Here is an 18,691-nt window from a genome sequence, read left to right as displayed (position 1 = left end):
ATATCCGGTTTTCCGCTGGGGACTTCCGGGGACCGAGGCATGATGGGAAATGTAGTGCAAGGAATGGAAGGCCCAGGCCAGTTCAGATAGATAGATAGATAGATAAAATGTGTATACTATATGTGTGGCTCAAGGCTAATTTGTAATGAAGTACATAAATGTGCACTTTCTCTAATATGTTTCATATTTGCGTTTGGAAAAGCATTTCAGCCAAAACAACAAAAAAGTTGCCCAAAGCTGTCTTTTATTGAGGAACTGACAACATTTGACATTTTCTTTTCATTTTCAGGACAAGCATTGTAGAAACTGCAGAACATGGTCAAAATACAACTTTATGTATATATTTTTTTGTATTTAAAGCATCCAGATTCAGGTTCCTTGTTCCTATGACATGAAAACTGATGCAGGAGATCCCTTAAAACCCCAATTTTCCGCAGTCACAACAGTTGTAGGTCTGTAACTTGTACATGTATACATGACATTAAGGATGCAACAATATTAAAAGAATGCTTTAAACCGAGCACTTTCCATAGTTTAAAATTGTCCCATCATTGTAAATTCCCTTCTCTTTATATTGTGCAATACAACATTTTAGTAGCTCACTTCTGGTTTTATCACACCTTAGATATTTTCCATTTTTCTTATTCTACAAGTACAACAGGCAATAATGCAAGCAATTAGAAAAAAACTCCCTTTTTCAACAGAGACATACAAACATGACGGATGCTGGAACGCCTGAGATCTCTAAATGCGGATGGGAGGTAAAAGAGCGCCACGAACAAGAGTTTGGTGGACTGGTAAACACGAACATAACACTGCAGCTCTCCAGTCAATCTGTGCTCGCTGCCGCCGTCCCTGTGGTCATCTTCAGCACCGTCACTAGAGGCAGTGTGTCATAGCACTTCGGTAATGGACAAGAAACACATCGAGGCATGAGAGGGTCAAATTTAAGGCTTAATCTACTGAAAGCGATGAAGTGCGGCTCCAAAGCACTGCATGATTATCACTGAAAACGAAAACTAAACACAGAGATCACCCAAGATGCTGATTATCAGATCACACATGACAGAAATACAATTTCCCGGGGTTTCAAAACTAAAGATATAAAATGTCTGCATCGAAGGATGAGCAGGGCAGTTAGTCTGTACATGTGGGCGCGTCGACCAGGCGGCGCTGAGGCACTGTCGAGTTTTTTGAGGTACAATATGTGCAACACACACACACACACGCGCACACACACACACACACACACGCACACGCACACGCACGCACACGCACACGCACACACACACACACACACACACACACACACACACACACACACACACACACACACACACACACAGGAATTAAAGGAGCCTTCCATCAATTTTGCCAACGCTTGAAAGTTTTTAAAAGTTTGCTATTGTTAGACATTTTTTAAGTCTCAAATGACAAATACAATTTGAAAGATTCGTTTTTGACGCTCCTGATGAAAGCCACAAGTCTAAAAAGCTAAGCTTTTTTAAGCTTGAAACATTAAATAATCATCTGCCTCGTCCCGCAGTGACGTCAATTAAATAACAATCTTACTCCAACCTATTGTGCAGAGTAATACCACTTTAAACCACCAGATGGCGACAATGAGTTGCGGCACTGTGGAGTCACTGACACTATTAAAATAAATTAAATGGGATTAAATCATGGGATGTTGACTTTTGATCATTTTCATATGTTATATTTTTGAATTGTTGTAATTTTTTTTTGAGGGGGGGACTCCTTTAAATCCTGATTGTTGCTATTTTCATTGCAGTTTTCTTGTAACATAAAATAACATCCACCTGGGGAAAACTCCTGCTGCTGTATTTTTAACTGGCGTCGGCTCATCCTTGGTCAGATGTGACGCGTTACAGTTTGATAGCAGATGGTGTCCCAGTTCAAACTGTGACACACTCCGATGAACAAGCGCTTCAAGCACCAATCGGACTTTGTCATAACAAAGAAGGACGTTTATGTTGTGGGACAAACCTACTGACACGCCCTTTGAAAAACCTTCTTAATACAAACCTGTTGAATGAGTTCAATAAAAACTACACTGGTGTGACAGTTTGGGAAATGTTCTGTTACTGAAACAAATTGACTCTTCTTTCCGTCTCTAGAATTTCTTTGAAGGCACAGACAGAAATTGGTCATAAATTAAAGTGAAACTCTGCCTGTCACCACTATTAAATAACATGTTACATCTTGTTTTTGAAAAATCTGTACATGAAATGAAGTGTTAAAGATGACACTTAGTGGTTTTAAGGCTGTCAAACTACTGGTTCTGACCAGGGTTAAAGAGAAAGCATCTTGAATATGATTAAAAAAAATTAAAATTACTCATTTATTTTATAACTATGGCATCAGGTTAAACAAAAAAATAAAAAGTAAAGTATTCTAATATGCTGAGATTCTATATTTTGGATTTTCATGAGAAAAATTGTTGAAATGTTAAAGCTAAAATGTATATATAAAAGTTTTACTCTTTCAATTAACTTATAGGGGGGAAAATATTGAACTTTTGGCAATAATTTGGGGGATTCCCTTTTAAACACAAGCCGCTTCACACTACAAGTCAAAGGAAGTCAAAGGAAGTGGACAGAATGAGTGAATTTCAAGGTGCAGCTGGCGAGACTTCATCACCTTGAGAAACGGAGCAAGTGGAATAAAATAAAGATTTCTTTTCCCAAATTGTCCAAACAATCTTAAGTTATGGGGATGAGCCATAAATGTTGGAGGAATAGAACTAAAAGGCAAATTAAACTCACTCGTCGTACGCAAAGTGCGATTCTGGTCAAGAGTTGTAAAGGTCGTGTATGTGCATGTGTGTATGTGTGTGTGTGTGTGTGTGCCTTCAGGGAGTTTTTGCTAGTCCAGCCATTTCTCCATACACATGTGAAAGACGGTCTCGTTGGAGTGCCACATCACGTGTTCCACCCCCGGGACGGAGCAGAGCAGCAGATCTCCGCGCGCCGCCAGAGTCTTCAGGCCGAAAACGTCTTGTAAATACAGCTGCAGAAGAAGAAAACAGGCTGGAGTCAGATATCAGGTCACCTGCTGTGGGAACACGAGACTCTGCAGCATTTCTTTATCCATGTTTGTTTTTAAACCGTTTTAACGCTCTTCTTTGTGTGTGTGTGTAAAACACCGTCAACCAGTTTCCTTTCTTTGACCCACAGTTTCGATGAGTTTGGACTTGGATTTGTTTGCGTTTGGTCAATTTGGCAGCAACGGACGCTTCATGGTTGGTGTGTTTGCGTGACCCGCACAGTGTGTGGCCAATTACACAAATGGTGTTTTTACCATGTAAGTAAACCAGATGCATTATTATGTCATTGAATCTCAGCTGACAAGGATGAAGTGGATTTTAAAACTGAGCCCAACGGCAATATCGAAACTTGAAAACCGAATCAAACACATGACTCTGGGTTTAAGTTTCCAAGTGATGAGGTAACATGGACGATTAATAACATAGAAATCAGGAATAAACCCAGTTTCAAAATACATCTTAAAATATGTTTAAGTGTGCAGGTTGTTGTTTTTCCCCCCCAACAGCATCAAAAGAGGAATTAAGCTCCAGCGTCAGACGATAAAACTGAACAAGATGAAAGTGTGAAGCAGAAAGAGGTTTACGTCCTCATTGGAAGAGAAAATGGTTAAATGTGCATTCAACATTTTATTACTCTCTATACAATAAGTCTCCTGACTCTTCAGTAAAGTGCATTTCATACTAAAAGGTATAATAGTTTCAATAAAAAGCAGGCACTGTTTTGTGATTTTTTTTCTTCTTCTTTACACTCACATCTTGGCTCTGCATCTCGACGACGGTCTCGTTGTCGTCATAAAATCCAAACTGGCTGTAAAACACAAGCGAGACGGAGGCGTGAGGATCACATGAGAGTCACCAGATCAACCAGTTAAAGGAAGAAACCAGGAAATATGTGACGTGAACAACGGACTCTGTCAAGAGGATTATAGACGTTAAAGACTGTTACAGTGAGGTGGTTTATTCAAGCATGCATCAATGTGAAAAAGAAAACAAAAAAAAATCCTCCAGCTCACCTTGACTGCCACGGCGTGATGACGCCATCGTCTGGACCCCCGATCAACACCAGCTTTTTGATTTTGAGGAAATTCTTCTTCCACTCTGCAATTTAGACAAACAAGGAAACACTTTGTGTTTTGTCTTCATTGTTCAAACGAAGCTTGATCATTTTTTATTTATTTTTTTTAAACAGACGAAAACCTCATGAAGTTCTGCCACATTTAAATGTGAAACATCACAGTGTGGTGGAATTTAGAAGAAGTCACTGTCATAACTACACTGAGACAAGTGTATTGCAGCCACCTGCTCAGATTAACAGAGAATAACCACACCGAAGCATTAATCCCTGTATAATAACCAGGAGCTGAGAATTTATACTTTTCTAATCTAATCATGTTGTCTCAAGGGCTTGTTGTGTTTCATGGCCACTATGGTTTCACTGATAGACGAGAATGGGATGCATCATGTTGTTGATTGTGGAAAGAACACAACCAAGTAACACGATAAAACTAAGTGAGTTATGTCAACGTGCATTTCTGTTACGGCATGATTGAATAAAATAGGTTTTGATTAGATCACCATGTTTATTTATTCAGCCGCAATCATATCTTCTTGACCTTTGCATGATAAAATCTTTACGGAATCACAACAGACTTCCTTGAACCGGTATAATATCCTGCTATCAGATGTAAGGAGTCATGAGATGAATGTTAAACATAAGCAACAAAGTCACTGGCAGCTGCTTATTTAACTCATTGATGGATTTTTCTTTTTCTTTCTTTCTATGCAATATCTGCTCACCTGTTGAATTTGGATTTGGCCTCTCGCTGTTGAGCAAAGCCAAATAATCACTGCTGTTTACATACATGTCTCTGTGGTGGGGGTCTGCAAAAAAGAAAAAGAGAGAGAGAGAGAGAGAAATAAACAGGATGTGAAAACGATTGTTCATCAAAGATCTGGAGAGTTTAACAATGTAAAGGATCAAAAGCTTGAGGATCAGTGAGCCTCACCGTTCCAGTAGTTGCAGATAGAAATCCTCTGACCGAATCCGGTGTAACAAACGTGGAAGAGGTTCGACTTCACAAACTGAGGGAACAGGTACTTTAAGTAGTCCGTGTCTGAAACAAGAAACAAAGTGAACCGAGGAGGAAAAATGGAGTCGTTCACAACCTCCATGTGCTCAATTTTAATATGTCCTTCTGACAGAAGCTGCCAGAAGTGTTTAGTCATGAATATATAAAGTCCAGGTGGTTCTTGGAGCCGGACTCACCGCCGTACTGTCCGGCCTGAGGGGAGGACAGGGAGATGAAGGACTGCACGTTGTGGTCGGACAGAGTGGAAAGGATCCCTCTGCAGATCAGTCCACCTGAAATAACGGAAACATGCTTTTTTCTGTCTCTGTGTGTTTTCAAGAGGAAATAAATCCTCTGGAGAAGTTTACACAATCCGCATTCTTTTCCACACATTGTCACAGGATCGTCACGCAAAGCGTTGATCATTGTTTTAACCAGAAAAGAGGAACTGAATAGAAAATGTGCAGAAAATCAGAAGCTTGTAGTTAATTTATGTTGTGCGTTTGATTTGCACCTTTAAGGCACCATGAAGGGAATAGTAAAACACACTATACTTATGGGAATTTCTGTGTAGGGACTTTTTTGGTTTTTTTAAAAGATAAAAGACATTAAGAACTGCCTCATATATGAGAAGAACGTATTTCAAATCCAGTCAGCTGTGATGTGATCGGAATCAAAAGGTTCAACTCTCCACAGACTAAAAGATAGCAGCTTCAATTATTCTGATTGATACAACAACAACAAAAAACATGTTAAAGTATCTCAAATAGGTATATTATGTTGTACTTTTTTTTGTTAAAATAGACTTCCATAGTTATGGCGCAGGGTTAGAGAGAGGTTTTTAACTTCATCAAACAAACAAACAAAAAATCCCCAAAAACCAAAAGATAAAATAATCTTTTAATTACAGAATTAGAAAACATGTGGTCAGAAAAATTACCCAACTAACCAAATATTTAAATAGCTTCAGCTTAAACAGCAGTATATTAAACCAGCTTTACTACCGCTTCACCTCTCATGTATTACACACAATGAAAGTAAAAGAAACTGACTCCAGGGATTACTCTGGATAATAGAGGGTAAATAAAAAAAAGAGTAATTGATGAGTCGAAACTGCCCATCAGTATGAATAGTATTGTGACTGTCTGTCCTGGCCTGCTGACCTGATGGATGGATGGAAAACAGAAAACACTTCTTGCACATCATTTCATGACGACGTCACTTTTTCAAGCAATGCAGCAACAATTGTACTTGAGTGAAAGCATCCAGGACCGTTGGTTGAACGGTGAGTTGAGCAGCTCACCTTGAGAGTAGCAGATGAAGTGGACCCCGTCTGCCGCGTTCTGCATTATCGGGTAAATGGCCGACTTGAAGCCTTCCACTTGCTTCCACATGGGCTCCAGGCTGGCACTGCGGTCAAACAAGTCGATGACCGTCACATTGGTTCCCGGGTGCGACTGAGGGAATAAAAGAGTCGCGACAGAAATCAGAGATCGGAGGATGTCTGACTTTCACTTGATTGTACCGGGCCTTAAAATATTGACGCTTCACCGCATCACAAGAAGCAACAAGTTCGCTGAAGCAGAAACGACGCGGTCTGAGCTTCCGCTTTCGTTTATCTTCTCTGCACAGGTCTCTCGTTTCGTCTGAAGTTTTTAGATCTTGTTGGAATACGGCGGTGTGAAAAAGAGGAACTTGAAGTTGCTTTGACCACATCAATGTCGTCTCAGTCCCCCACAAAGAACCTCCATTGTGTACACATCACCACATGTTCAGCTCAGGCAGTTGTTAACCATCCGCTGTTTCTGGTCTTTAAGGACGTGTGATTTAGTGGAAGACGAGCAGAAGAAGAGGCCTTTAATTTTCATTCATTGCAATGTGAGCCCTGTGATGTCGCAGCCGGCTTTAGGGGTCAAGATTTCCCGCAAGACGCCCGTTTCTTACAAAGTGAATGCACCAAACTGCATCCCCGTTTTCTCAGAGATGACAAGAAATCCACCGCTTGTAAACTGCACATCTATTCATACAAAAGTCTATAATAATAATAATAATAATAATAATATAATAAAGTATTTGATGCTTGAGAAATGTGTGATATATGGCTTATTTTCGGATCAAAATGAGACAATTTAAAAAGCACAATACAGGTTAAATACAACCAGAATTGCATTCGTATTACTTTACAATGAGAACTTTAATGAAGCAAGCCAACCTGAATATATCTTTTGTTTGTCCTATTTCATTTATTGAAATTTCACAGGTGAAATTGTATGTACAGTATTACTGGTCATCTTTAATGGTCTGTGGTAATTTCTTCTTTTTTTTAGATGATAAAAATATGAATAGATCTGTGCAAATGATGTAATAAGAACTTTAACTTCATGATAATCTATCTCTCAAAGCCCACGTGAAGTCAAACCTCTTTTAGCACCGTAGTAGTGTTTTGTAATCTAAATTAAACCTGCAGGAATAACAGAGGTTATAACAACGATCAGTCATTACTGATCGTTGTATAAGCGGAGCGGCTCTGTACACGTTGTCCTCGTCACGTTACGGTGATAAACATTGGAGATGACGGGACGTTGAGACTTTCTGCTCACCTGGTTGATGAACTGCTGGAGGTGTTTGAAATCTCCGGAGCTGTCGAACAAGCCGTGGACGATCACCACCGGCTTGTAGGCGACCGCCGCAGCCCAGAGACACGCACCGAGGAGCGGACACAGCAGCCCGGCCGCCCCGCCGCAGCGGCTCCGGCGGCCGGTGCGGAGGCTCTTCATCGGGACTCCCGTTCGGATCACGAAAACAGACACCGGGGGACACTCGAAGACATTAAGACGGAGGAGTTCGGTTAGTGTCGAGCTCCCATCTTCAGCTCAGCTGTTGTGCAGATGAGTTGATCTATATTAACTGTTAAACACACGGCGCGCGCTAAGAGTGTTTACTCGGTAAAAACGGATTTTAAAAAAATATACCGCGTCTCTATTTTGAATTTGTTAGACATACACACAGAGACTGCGCTCTGAGGCTGTTTACTGAGTGAAAATTGATAAAAACACCGGACAGCAGCTGAAGTCTCTCTCTTTTGTTTGTTCCGGTTTGAAATTAAAGCCGAAGTGACCGCTGTGACTCAACTTCCTCCGGAGGCTCGTCCAATCAGAGCGAAGCTGCAGGATGACGTCACAGCTATTTAAACGTGGATAAACATGAAGCTGCGGGTTTACAAACCCGATTATAAGAGTTTTAGGAGCAATGAAGCCAACCATGTAATGTAACAGATCATATCCATATAATTGATAAAGCTACATAGAACAGATCTTCAAATAAATTACTATTCCATCCAGTTAATGTTTTTGATAAGTTTTAATTCAGGGTCTGCACACCCTTTTTGCTTAAGGTGAGGCTTAAAATCTTACAATAAAATAAAGGTTGTCATAACTCTTTTAAACCAGTAGTTTCTATTGTAGAACTGTCTGAAAGTTCACCACTTGAGTAAAGGACAGCTTTTCACTCTATATATGATCATTTTGTTCAATCTTCTTAAACATTGGCAAGTGAAGAAGCCAATACTTAAACTGGATGTAGCTTAGGCTCTTTCCAAATATGAAAATTACACAAGATTGAGTTCGAACAAGAAAAAGGAAAGTACAAGCGCTATGGAAATTCCTGCCACGTTCCCTCTGACTGTTGCAGAAATCACCCTAAACATGCAGTCTCATCGTTTACTGCAGATTCCTGCAACTGAAACCATCAATGAAAATCTCATCTTTACAACACAAATGCTACCGTCTTTCTTTTCTCTCAGTTGCATAAATGAGGAATCGTGTCATTACAGGCTTTATTCAACAGAATCAAAACCCCCTCAGTCGCATTGCATTCTGGGATGGAGCCCAGAAACTCATTGGTCGAATTCACTCAACTCGTAACCAAGAAAAGTCAAAGGCATCCCTGTGTATGTGAAAATACGAAGCATTTATTCTCTGAGGAAGGTTACAAGAAGGCTCCCGGTCACCAGGATGTGTAAAAGGAGTGCAGTCAATGCTGGAGTGTTGACTTTTAACTCTGCTTTTACTCTGATTCACTGAAGCAAATATAATACAACTCCATTTTGCAGAACAGAGATGTATGACTTCTAAGTGTTATAAAGCACATCAGTCTTCAGCCTCCTCAGAAAATCTGCTCAGGTGAGGCGTGAAAAAAAGAGCCCCTTCGAGTCTGGTACAAAACATTTACAAATAATAAAGAGTGGGTGCGTCCGGTTGGACGCCGTGGGCAGCTCTACACGGCAGGCTGCAGCAGCTCCTGCAACTCGCACAGAGCGTCCTTCAGGGTGTTGGCCAACGTTTCCGCGTGCGTCTCCTCGCAGCAGTTGAAGGCGGTGATGGAGAAGTGGACGTGGTCGGCCTGGGGGTTGTAGCACACGGCGTAGCCGTCGGGGACGAGGGGCCCGAAACACATCACGCTGTCCGTGTTCGTCGGCATCTGAAGAGACGAAAGAGAAGGACATGAAGGTCAAAACGGTCGAATACAACTACCGGTAAATGATCGACTCAGGTGAGCGTCGCTTTTAGTTCAGTTCTAAATCTTTATTCTCACGAGGACACAAAACAGTTGCTAGTTTTTAAACAAATTAACGAAAGTCTGCACATCCTTTGACTGACGCCGACTCAACACTGTGTTCGCAGTTGAGCAATCATGTTACGAGTTAAAATAAAAGCCAATATAAGAGTAACGAGGACAAAATGTGTTCTAAGAGCCTGTAAGAGGATTGTTGTCAAACATTGAAGTGTGTCGTTGTTAAAGAGCTTAAACTCGTCTATTCGCCGAACAGTTCGCTTTTTCCTAATTACTTGTATGAAATGTAAAATAAAAAAAAATAAATTGTTAATCATAAGAATTCAAGCATTTTGTTTATATGAAACACAGATGAAGATTAATGTTTCTCCCACACCTCTGAACTGTCAGAAGCTTTTTGACCGAGTTATTTCATCATAAAGGAAAAACAACCTGTCAAAGCCTGTTGAAGCAGGTTCAACAGGGTCATTTTAAACTAGATAACTTATTGGCGCCGGACTCCTTCCTCCACAAAATAGGTCATCACCTTGTGATTGTATCGATTACACTGTGGGGTAATCTTCAAAGTTTGATGTGTGTGATGACTGAGGAAGTGAAACCGAAACTTTATCAGCAGACAAAACTTTGTTCACTCGTCAATTACATTGTAAAAGTGTTTGGAAACGGTATGTGGGCTGTAAAGAAGTGACAGCAGGTGGTATAAACCACGTGCTGTCAGGAGGTGAAGGGAAATCTTCATGCGTCATGTGGCAGCACTTAAACACCGAGTGGCGAGAAATCCCCTGAATGGAGAAGGTGGGGAAGGTGGCACAGTGCCAAACACATCTGATCATTAATCCTGTTCATGTGTCCACTTTACCTAGAAGAGAAAAGTCTACTTGGTATCTTTCTCCATCAGTCTGCACCATGAAGTCAGTGTGGTGTAAAACATCATGCACATCACCTGTCCTGTGCGCAGCTTCCAATGTGTTGCCAGGCCGTACGCCGTGTCCATGAAGACTTTGGGGATACTCAGTCCCTCGTTGATGGCCTGCATCTTGAGCCCCAGCATGTGACGGTCGATCCCATGTCCCTTGAGCACCTGAAAAGGAAAGGCAAGAGAAAATGTGTTTATTGCATTGACAACCGTCAATAAAGGCAGTTTTTTTTTTTCCCTTTCTTTTTACCGCGTTAGTCAGAGATGAGTAGGCTTCAACAGCTTCCCTGAACAGCTCGAGCTTCGCTTCCCTCTGAAAATAAAAACACAGACTCAAAGATACTGAACATAGTCAATCACCTGAACACATAATGTATCCTCATTACTTCGGGGGGGGGGGGGGGGGGGGGACAACAATCTAACGACGTGGTCCCGAGTTTCTCACAGAGACAGACGGATCATCGAAGGCGAGGATGAACCTGAGCGACTGATTGGTGGGCGAGCGGATGACGTCCGTCCTCCCGCCTTTAAACATCCTCTGCGAGACGATGTCACAGGTTGGACAGAGCTCATTATGAACTCTGGAAAGATTAAGAAAAGAAAAAGAAATTGTGCAAATAAGTTCAATTGAATCTTAATTATGGGTCAACGATTGAGAACAAACAGCATCTTCAATAAAAGCAGCTTCAGCATTTCCAGAAAGAATTTGTATAAGATCTAGCAGATGTACGAAACAGTTAACGTGAAGACACAAGACAAGTTTCATGTCCCTTCAGCCTGAACAAAGGCCGACTATAGTACATTAAAAAAAGCTGATGGAGGATTTCTGTCACAAAGTGTGTCGCTTGATTTTGTGATTCTGCCGAGTCAGGCACTGACCTGTAGTAAGCGAGCTGCAGGGCGACCTGGATGAAGGAGTTCGGGCTCAGCTTGTGCGCCTTCAGAAGGTCTTTGCCAAACCTCTTGAAGTTGAACACGTTGACGTCGAGGTCGTTGATCAATCTGTAGGGACGTTTCAAACAAACGCACGGGATTTGCTTTGGGCCCGACATTGACAAATGTGAAAAGCACTTGAAACGTTAAAGGTCACGGACGACCAAACAGGCACTGCATGGAAGTGCTGCCCTTATTCTCAGTCACAGGTTAGAGGCTGGATTGAGCTCGGGAGGCATTTCTGTGTGCAGTTTGAATATTCTTCCTGTGTGACATTTGTCTCTGAAAAATCTGCGACCTGTTCATGGTGCATCAGGGCTCCAATCTGATTGAACCAATTACGTTAATAAATACCACTGCTGAGAATTTATGGCTGTGAATAAGTTACATAGTAATCCATTTGTAACTTGCTGAAGGCAAAACACTGCTGCTCATTGAGTGAATGTCTTGACTAGAGTACATGCGCTCCCTCTGCAGGGTTATTCTTGCTATTGGCAAAATGTACCCATAGAGAATAGTGCTGCTTCCTCACCAGACCAACAAAAAAAATAAAAAATGGCTTTTTGCTTTCCACTCACTGAACCTCAGAAATGAGGCCACTTGATTTCTTAAATAAAACAATGCCCAAAAGTCTATTTTAACTGACTACAGCGAGTTAACCAAATATTTTTTCTAAATGTAGCTCATCTGCTAGTCTGTGAAATACTCGCTGCAAAATAAACACGGTACAACTTCCCCACCCTGCATCAGCCAAATCATATAAATTATGTGAAAATGTGCCTTTTAATTCGACAGTGCACATGAGAAAATGGTTTATTCTGTACTTTAACATTAGTCTGTTGAGTGCCTTAAGAATAAATCACCCAGCATGTGAGGGTTTTGTGGTCATAAACAGAGCGAGTAAAGAAAAACATCAGACAGAGTCATAAAAACAGTTGAACCCAGGGCAGCATTGTTTCCCCTCAAGGTTACACAAACATAAAGATAAATGTGTTTACATTTCTGTGGCGTCTGGCCGGGCCGAGGTCTTTCCAGCTTTGATGGATTTTATAAAGCAAACACGGCGCCGAGGCGGTGCGGGCCGGCCAGAGCTCTGAGCGAGGATTCAAAGCTCCAGTCACTTACATGTCCAGGTTCTGCTTGGCCCGTTCGATGTCCCACTTGATTTCTCGGCCTATGTTGAAGTAGAGCTTCTTGGGAGTCGGCAGCGGGACGAGCGGCGCCCTCTTCGGCTCCGGTTTTTCACTGCAGATAAAAACCCAGCCACTCAACCAGTGATCCAACCAGACGTTTCCATGTTGGTGCATCTTTCTTCATCTCTCACCAGTACTCCAGGATATGATGCAGCAGTGATGCAATGGGCGGGCCCTCCGCCGTGGCTTGTTCATACAAGAGTCCCCAAGAGCCATCCTCTCCCACCACAAACTGCCCAACAGAACAAAAGACTCAAGTCCTGAAATCAGATCATTCATACTAACCGGCACTCATCACTTGAAGCCTCTCCCACCTGCAGCGTTTTGTCAAACCAGCGGTTTCCACTGTTGGAATACGTCCCGCCTCCGTGCAGCACCTGTGCTGCTTTACGGCTGGCGTACCTGTCAATCACACAGACACAACATAGAGGGGGGAAAAACAAAACAAAAACAACATACATGCAAGTGGTTAAAAAGTGATGCCTAAAGATGGAAATGTTTCAGTCTAATGACGCAAATATGCAGACAGGCTAAACAGAGGAAGTTCAAACTGCACATTGTTTCCCAACATCAACAATCGTATCGGCACAGAAATGATTACTCAACACATTTAGCAAACACAGAAATACCTGAGTGAGTGTGTTCATACGTACTTCTCATCCGATATCCTCATGACCGGAGAATCCAGACATAAGTTGAACAGTCCAGTTTCTATCGCCCGCACCGAATCCTGGTTTAGTTTATCTGAGTCCCACGGAAAGATGACAGGAATGAGATCAAATTGAACTTAATCAGTAATTTATGTTCCACTGCACAAGGACACAACCTCCATTAAAACATACCAATGCCTTTTGAAATAAAGACTTCATATGTTAAAGCTGCGATTCATTTGTTTGGATTTGCAGTCACAAACAAAAACGGAGCAACTTTGGTATTTTATTGTTCCTTCCACATTTTTTAGGTTCAGAAGACGCAGATGTACCTTTCAGCAGGCGGTTGTACGCCTCCCCCCAGGTGTGGCGGTGCTCGCTGGTCAAGATGCCCATCGGCTCCTTGTCCGTCTTCCAGGACTGAGATCGGATCCTGAGCAGCTGCGAGTGGATCTGACCCTCCGTCATCCGCGAGCCGTCGCTGTTGTAAACCTCCAGCTGGAAGAACTGGCAGCAGGAGACACACGGACGGAGTTAAAGCGAAGAGGAAGCTGCCCAACAGCCTCAATGAGTACCCATGGTTTAGGTGACGGGACAAATCCCAACATTCCCAGTGGAGATCATCAAGCGAATATAACACAATTTGCTTATTCACCAACAAGATGATGAATGTTGGCACATGAAACATTTAAACTTTGCAAAGATCTTTGGATTGATAAAAATCTACTGTTGCATTTCTCTTGTTATCATTTGATATCTTTCCAACACATCAGTATTATTTAAGTGGTTATAATCAAACAGAACTTGGAGGGTCAGGATCCGTTGAAGGTCAAAGAAGCTGGATGCTGTGGTCATAATCTCACCTTGGAGGACTGCAAACAACTCAAAGAAAGGAAGCACAAGGCAAAAATCCTCATTTGTGAAGGAAAAAGGGGGTTTGCTCTGCATGTCTGAACTTTGGTCACATGAGCCGTGACTGCAAAAGGCGCTTGACAAGCAGGGTTTGTGGCCAAACTCCACCCATTGAAAGGCAACCACCAGCTACAGAGCATTGAGCCAGAGGGACATCCGTACGCCAACCGTCTTCACCCCAGACATGATCTCAATGAAACGGCTGTGACGAAAAAGGAAAATGCCGCAGCATAGCAAACGAACACAAAGAGCAGAAACTGGTGAGGAACCAGAAAAGACTGCAGACGCTGCAGAGCGGAAGGCTGGGATTCATGGCTGGTCCTGGGCCAGTTTGGTGAATGAGGAGGTCGAGAGCTGAGCTCCAAACATGAAAAGGGTCATGAAAACATACCCAAAACCAAGAATGCGTGCTTGTTTGGGTTATGAGCTGTAAATACTTGAACTGATGAGTTTCTTTTTGGCGCCTTTATTTGTCGTTTTTAATCATTTTGTCTACACGACATCAACACCGGAAACAAGTCTAAATGGCTTCTAGTAGGCGTTACCGTGCTGAATCTAATTGGCTTCGCTCTGGGAAGAAAAACCACCAAACGAGAGCCAAGTTTAACAACAAACCAACGCCTCCGGTGCGACGGGACCCGACATGCCCGCCGAGTTTCACAACAGGAGAGTTCTTGTACCGGTAAGTAAAACAATGAGTAACCTGGTAGTTTCTGACGACCGTGATGTGTGTCGGCGAGCGCCGGAAGCGGCCGTAGTGGGCGATGTAGTCGTGTTTGGGTCCAGGGATCCTGCAGGACGAGAAGAGGAGCGGGTACAGCTCCTTGCACAGAGGCTTCCCTCGCATGAACTCCACCGGCAGCTGCCCACTGACAAAGATTAAACACAATGAGGTGAATCTATTGCATGCCAGTGAACGAGTTGTGTTAAAGCCTTTTGAAATGGAGCGCTTTTTTTTTTCTTCTTTCTTTTAAACTGAATGTACATTAATGTGAATAAAGATTAAAATGCTTCAAAGTCAACAGCCAAGTCTGCTCTATCACAGTGACGGGGGGGAAAATGGATTGGTCCCAAGATCAATCCCTGAGGGACACCTTTATCAAATGTCAAGTTGCTGCCAATGGTAATATTTACAATCTAAACTTATCAGAAAGATTCGACTTGAGTCAGCTATAAAAGACCATAAATGAGGGCAGCTTCACTCAAAGACAATGAGATCAACAGTATTAATGTCATTTGAAGGCTCAATGGAAAAATGCAGTCTGCAGCCTTTTACAGAAAGTTAATAAGTGTTTACCAGCAGCTTGAGGTCACTGAAGAGACGAGTGAGACAACTTCTACTCAGAGCAGCTTTTATTTTCAACTTGGGAAAAAAAGCCAACAATCTTTTAACGGAAAGTTTGTCATTTGTTTGACTGAGAAAGAAAATCTTGACGCACCGAAATCATTAAAACATTCACCGATCAGCCATGTCATTAAAGCTGAATGTATATGAATACATAGACATTTTGTCTGTATATATGTGATAAATATGTATATGCGTGAGTATTGTACATTTGTATACATGTATTTATGTCTTTAATGTTGGATAACTTTCTTACCTTTCTATTTACATATTTAATACGTAAAGATAATTATAATATGTAACTATTAAATTTTGAAGGGGTAGGAATTGATCAATTTAGTTCCTCCTTTTCAGGCATGTCAATTAGATATGAGATATGTATGCGTGTATGTGTGGGTCTAATTAAACATAGATCATCTATTTTTTGAATGGTTCTATATTTAAACAAGGTAAATTAATTAACATCAAATGGTGTACATATTTTTGGATGTGTGTGTGTATGAATATTGAACTGTATTAAATGTCACATGCCTGAAACTTAATAAACAAAAAACTTCCTGTGTCAAAGAAGTGGGAACATGTTAAAAGGATCCGGAACAAAAACAAAAGTGAGATTAAAAAGTATCTGGAGGATTAGTGACAAACGGTTAAAAAAAAAAAGAATGTGATACTTTACAGTTGACAACCAGCTCTTATTGTGTCAGACAATCATTACAAGCTGGTTCAGCTCAAGTGCAAAATAACTTGTGAAAGTATTTATTCAAACAAGATGGGATCTCTTTAGTTTATATACAACATTTTTTATTTAGTCATTTCAGTATTTTTCCTGTAAAAGGCAATTAAAAAGAACTTGTGCAGTTAGTTAGTTTAGTTTCAGACCAAAATTACTTCAGTTTTTTTTTTAACAACAACAATAATGAAAAGCAATGAAAATACAGTTTGTTATAAATGGACTTACGAGTTGACGATGGCCTTGAAGTCCAGCACTGCTGCAATCAGTTTCGATGCAAACCTGCGAAGGAATACAAATTTATATTATGGCAGAAGTCAGATTCCATTGATTAACGATCCAGAACTCAGATATAACGTGTTTTTATGTGGCAACGTTGAAGAATGTGTTTGTTTTTTTTTAAGTTGTCACAGGGTTAATGGCTACAGAGGGGGGGGTCATGAGTTTCACGTGAACATTTACAGAATAAACAATGATTTTCTCTACATACAAGTAGTGTCAAAAGTCCATACCTGAAATAAGTTATCTTTTGTTTTCATTGCTTAAAACATATGGAAATGTGTTTTTGTGCAGCTTTAGTTCAAAACATATTTAATCTCTCTTAGAGGTATGCGTGGACTCACAGCAGCTGGCTCCTCCAGTCATTATAATCCCTCCGGGGCAGAGAGATGGCCGGGTTCCAGTGCACGGGCAGCGGCTGTCGGCTCTCCAGGTACGCCCACTGCACCCACCAGTCCGCGATCTGCACCGGGAGAGTTAAAAAGGTCTGAACTTCAACGTTTAACAAAAGGTGAGCAAGAGAACTTCATTTTTCCCAGGCTGAGGTCAGATTGGAGTTTCTCACTTTCAACGAGCAAATTCGACTGAAACTCAAGAGGCAGCTGGAGGAAATCGGAGCCTCAGAGATGAATAGCCAGGATTTATTTTTAGTCAACCAGGAAGATGGAATTCTTCTTTATTAAAACTTTGTTCCAGTCTGGGTTTACATTATCATCTGTATCTTAAGATTTTTCAATGCAACTTTTGTTCCATTTTTAAATATCAGATGACCTTTCCTTTGACAAATTACTAATCAGGTCCAACAACAAATATGCAGGAATTTGGTCCTTCACTGTCAGAATGACACATGTATTCTTTTTTTTTTGAAGATATATGTTCTTTTTGCAGCACAAACCAAAGATTATGGGTTGTGTGCAAAAACACTGAACTACTATATTTCATCAGATTATAAAGGTATCGGTTTGCACGTTGTTGAGGAGGAACTCAATGCTGCTACGACTAGTAAATCTTTGTTATGTCCACTCATAGTGGCTCCAAACCTGTTTACTACACATCCATATCTTCCTCCAACATCTGCCTTGTTCCCACCCAGACAGCACAAACACACACCCAGTTTTTGGTGTGTCTGGCCCTCTTCTCCAGCCCCTCCTGCAGCTTTGGCCCCAGACCACCTCGCCGGCCGAACTCCTGCACCATCTTCCGGGTGTGGTTGATCTCTTCGGGGGGCAACAGGGGCTCCAGGGCCTTCAGATACCCCTGCAGGGTGTGGGCCAGAGGGGGCACCGGCTGGGAGGGCACAGTGGAGAAGAAGCACAGCTCCTGCCTCCAAGAAGCCTGCAGGAAGGAGTGACAAACGACAGAGTTCTGCAGAATTGAGCGAGATATAGCTGTATTACAGGCATGCAAATATTCAATAAGGTGTTTGAGTAGGTTGAGGTGCAGCTACAGTCAATCTGCATGGACTTGCATCAGAGCTGAACCAATGCCAATGCTTTTTTTTTGTTTTTTTTTCCCTAAACAGGGCGTACGAAATAGGAAGTGAGTGGGAAACGACGGTGGAAACAAGCGCTGCAGCTTCTTACTCGTCCTGCAACAATAAACAACAGTATGTGCACTTTGTGTGTACAAAGGCCAGCGTGTCAACAGTGGAGCTCTCAATCATGGCTGCAACTACAAACTACAAAACCGAACCACTCACCCGAGGCAGCCATGCTCTGTGGGGAAGTTTCCTCCACATCGCCGTAGTTTGCAGGGACAGACCCGATTAGAGGGGGAGGAGGAAAAAAAAAAAAAAAACGTTTTGTTTTTTTTAAGATCCGAGAAGTTTAGTGAGAGTCCGCTGCACAGCTCGGGTCAGTCAAGCCAGGTCCGGACCTCCTCCGACGGCTCCGTGATGGAGGCGCGGCTGCGTCCTCATCGCTGGACGGAGACGCACGTTGACGTTTCCAAAAGAAATCCAAATAAATAAAAGAAGAGGAAAGTCCCCTTTCCGACGCTGCGGAGACGCGCCCCTTCACACCTGCA

At 41.9% G+C, this 18,691-nt stretch overlaps 2 protein-coding genes across 2 annotated transcripts; both read right to left on the bottom strand.

The window, feature by feature from the left end:
- Positions 1–247: 247 nt before the first annotated feature.
- Positions 248–8,210, bottom strand: ppt2b (palmitoyl-protein thioesterase 2b). The gene is made up of 8 exons (XM_080516473.1): positions 7,737–8,210; positions 6,440–6,593; positions 5,334–5,429; positions 5,074–5,181; positions 4,865–4,948; positions 4,081–4,165; positions 3,821–3,875; positions 248–3,030 (listed from the first exon to the last, which is right to left on the bottom strand). The coding sequence occupies exons 1-8, from the start codon at positions 7,911–7,913 to the stop codon at positions 2,887–2,889; spliced, it is 903 nt and encodes a 300-aa protein (XP_080372599.1). The 5' UTR covers positions 7,914–8,210; the 3' UTR covers positions 248–2,886.
- Positions 8,211–8,974: 764 nt separating this feature from the next.
- On the bottom strand, positions 8,975–18,691 carry cratb (carnitine O-acetyltransferase b). Its single transcript, XM_080516410.1, has 15 exons — positions 18,366–18,691; positions 17,777–18,001; positions 17,011–17,129; positions 16,616–16,669; positions 15,016–15,181; positions 13,733–13,907; positions 13,404–13,494; positions 13,065–13,152; positions 12,882–12,982; positions 12,683–12,802; positions 11,504–11,626; positions 11,070–11,205; positions 10,875–10,937; positions 10,652–10,789; positions 8,975–9,615 (listed from the first exon to the last, which is right to left on the bottom strand). Exons 1-15 carry the CDS (start codon positions 18,402–18,404, stop codon positions 9,412–9,414), a joined length of 1,842 nt encoding a protein of 613 aa, XP_080372536.1. The 5' UTR covers positions 18,405–18,691; the 3' UTR covers positions 8,975–9,411.

The sequence above is a fragment of the Blennius ocellaris genome (assembly GCF_963422515.1).
Source record: "Blennius ocellaris genome assembly, chromosome: 20".
Lineage (NCBI taxonomy): Eukaryota > Metazoa > Chordata > Actinopteri > Blenniiformes > Blenniidae > Blennius > Blennius ocellaris.
The sequence above is the reverse complement of the archived record's forward strand: the minus strand, read 5'-3'. Positions and strand labels throughout refer to the sequence as shown.

Excerpts from the sequence above, each read along its gene's own strand:
- ppt2b (XM_080516473.1), bottom strand. The coding sequence starts at position 7,913 with ATGAAGAGCCTCCGCACCGGCCGCCGGAGCCGCTGCGGCGGGGCGGCC. Across the intron at positions 6,594-7,736 it reads TCCAGCAGTTCATCAACCAG|TCGCACCCGGGAACCAATGT; the intron begins GTGAGCAGAAAG and ends TTATTCCCTCAG. Across the intron at positions 5,182-5,333 it reads TCAGGCCGGACAGTACGGCG|ACACGGACTACTTAAAGTAC; the intron begins GTGAGTCCGGCT and ends TTCTTGTTTCAG.
- cratb (XM_080516410.1), bottom strand. The coding sequence starts at position 18,404 with ATGTGGAGGAAACTTCCCCACAGAGCATGGCTGCCTCGG. Across the intron at positions 16,670-17,010 it reads GACTGGAGGAGCCAGCTGCT|GTTTGCATCGAAACTGATTG; the intron begins GTGAGTCCACGC and ends ATTCCTTCGCAG. Across the intron at positions 13,495-13,732 it reads GTACAACCGCCTGCTGAAAG|ATAAACTAAACCAGGATTCG; the intron begins GTACATCTGCGT and ends CGTGGGACTCAG.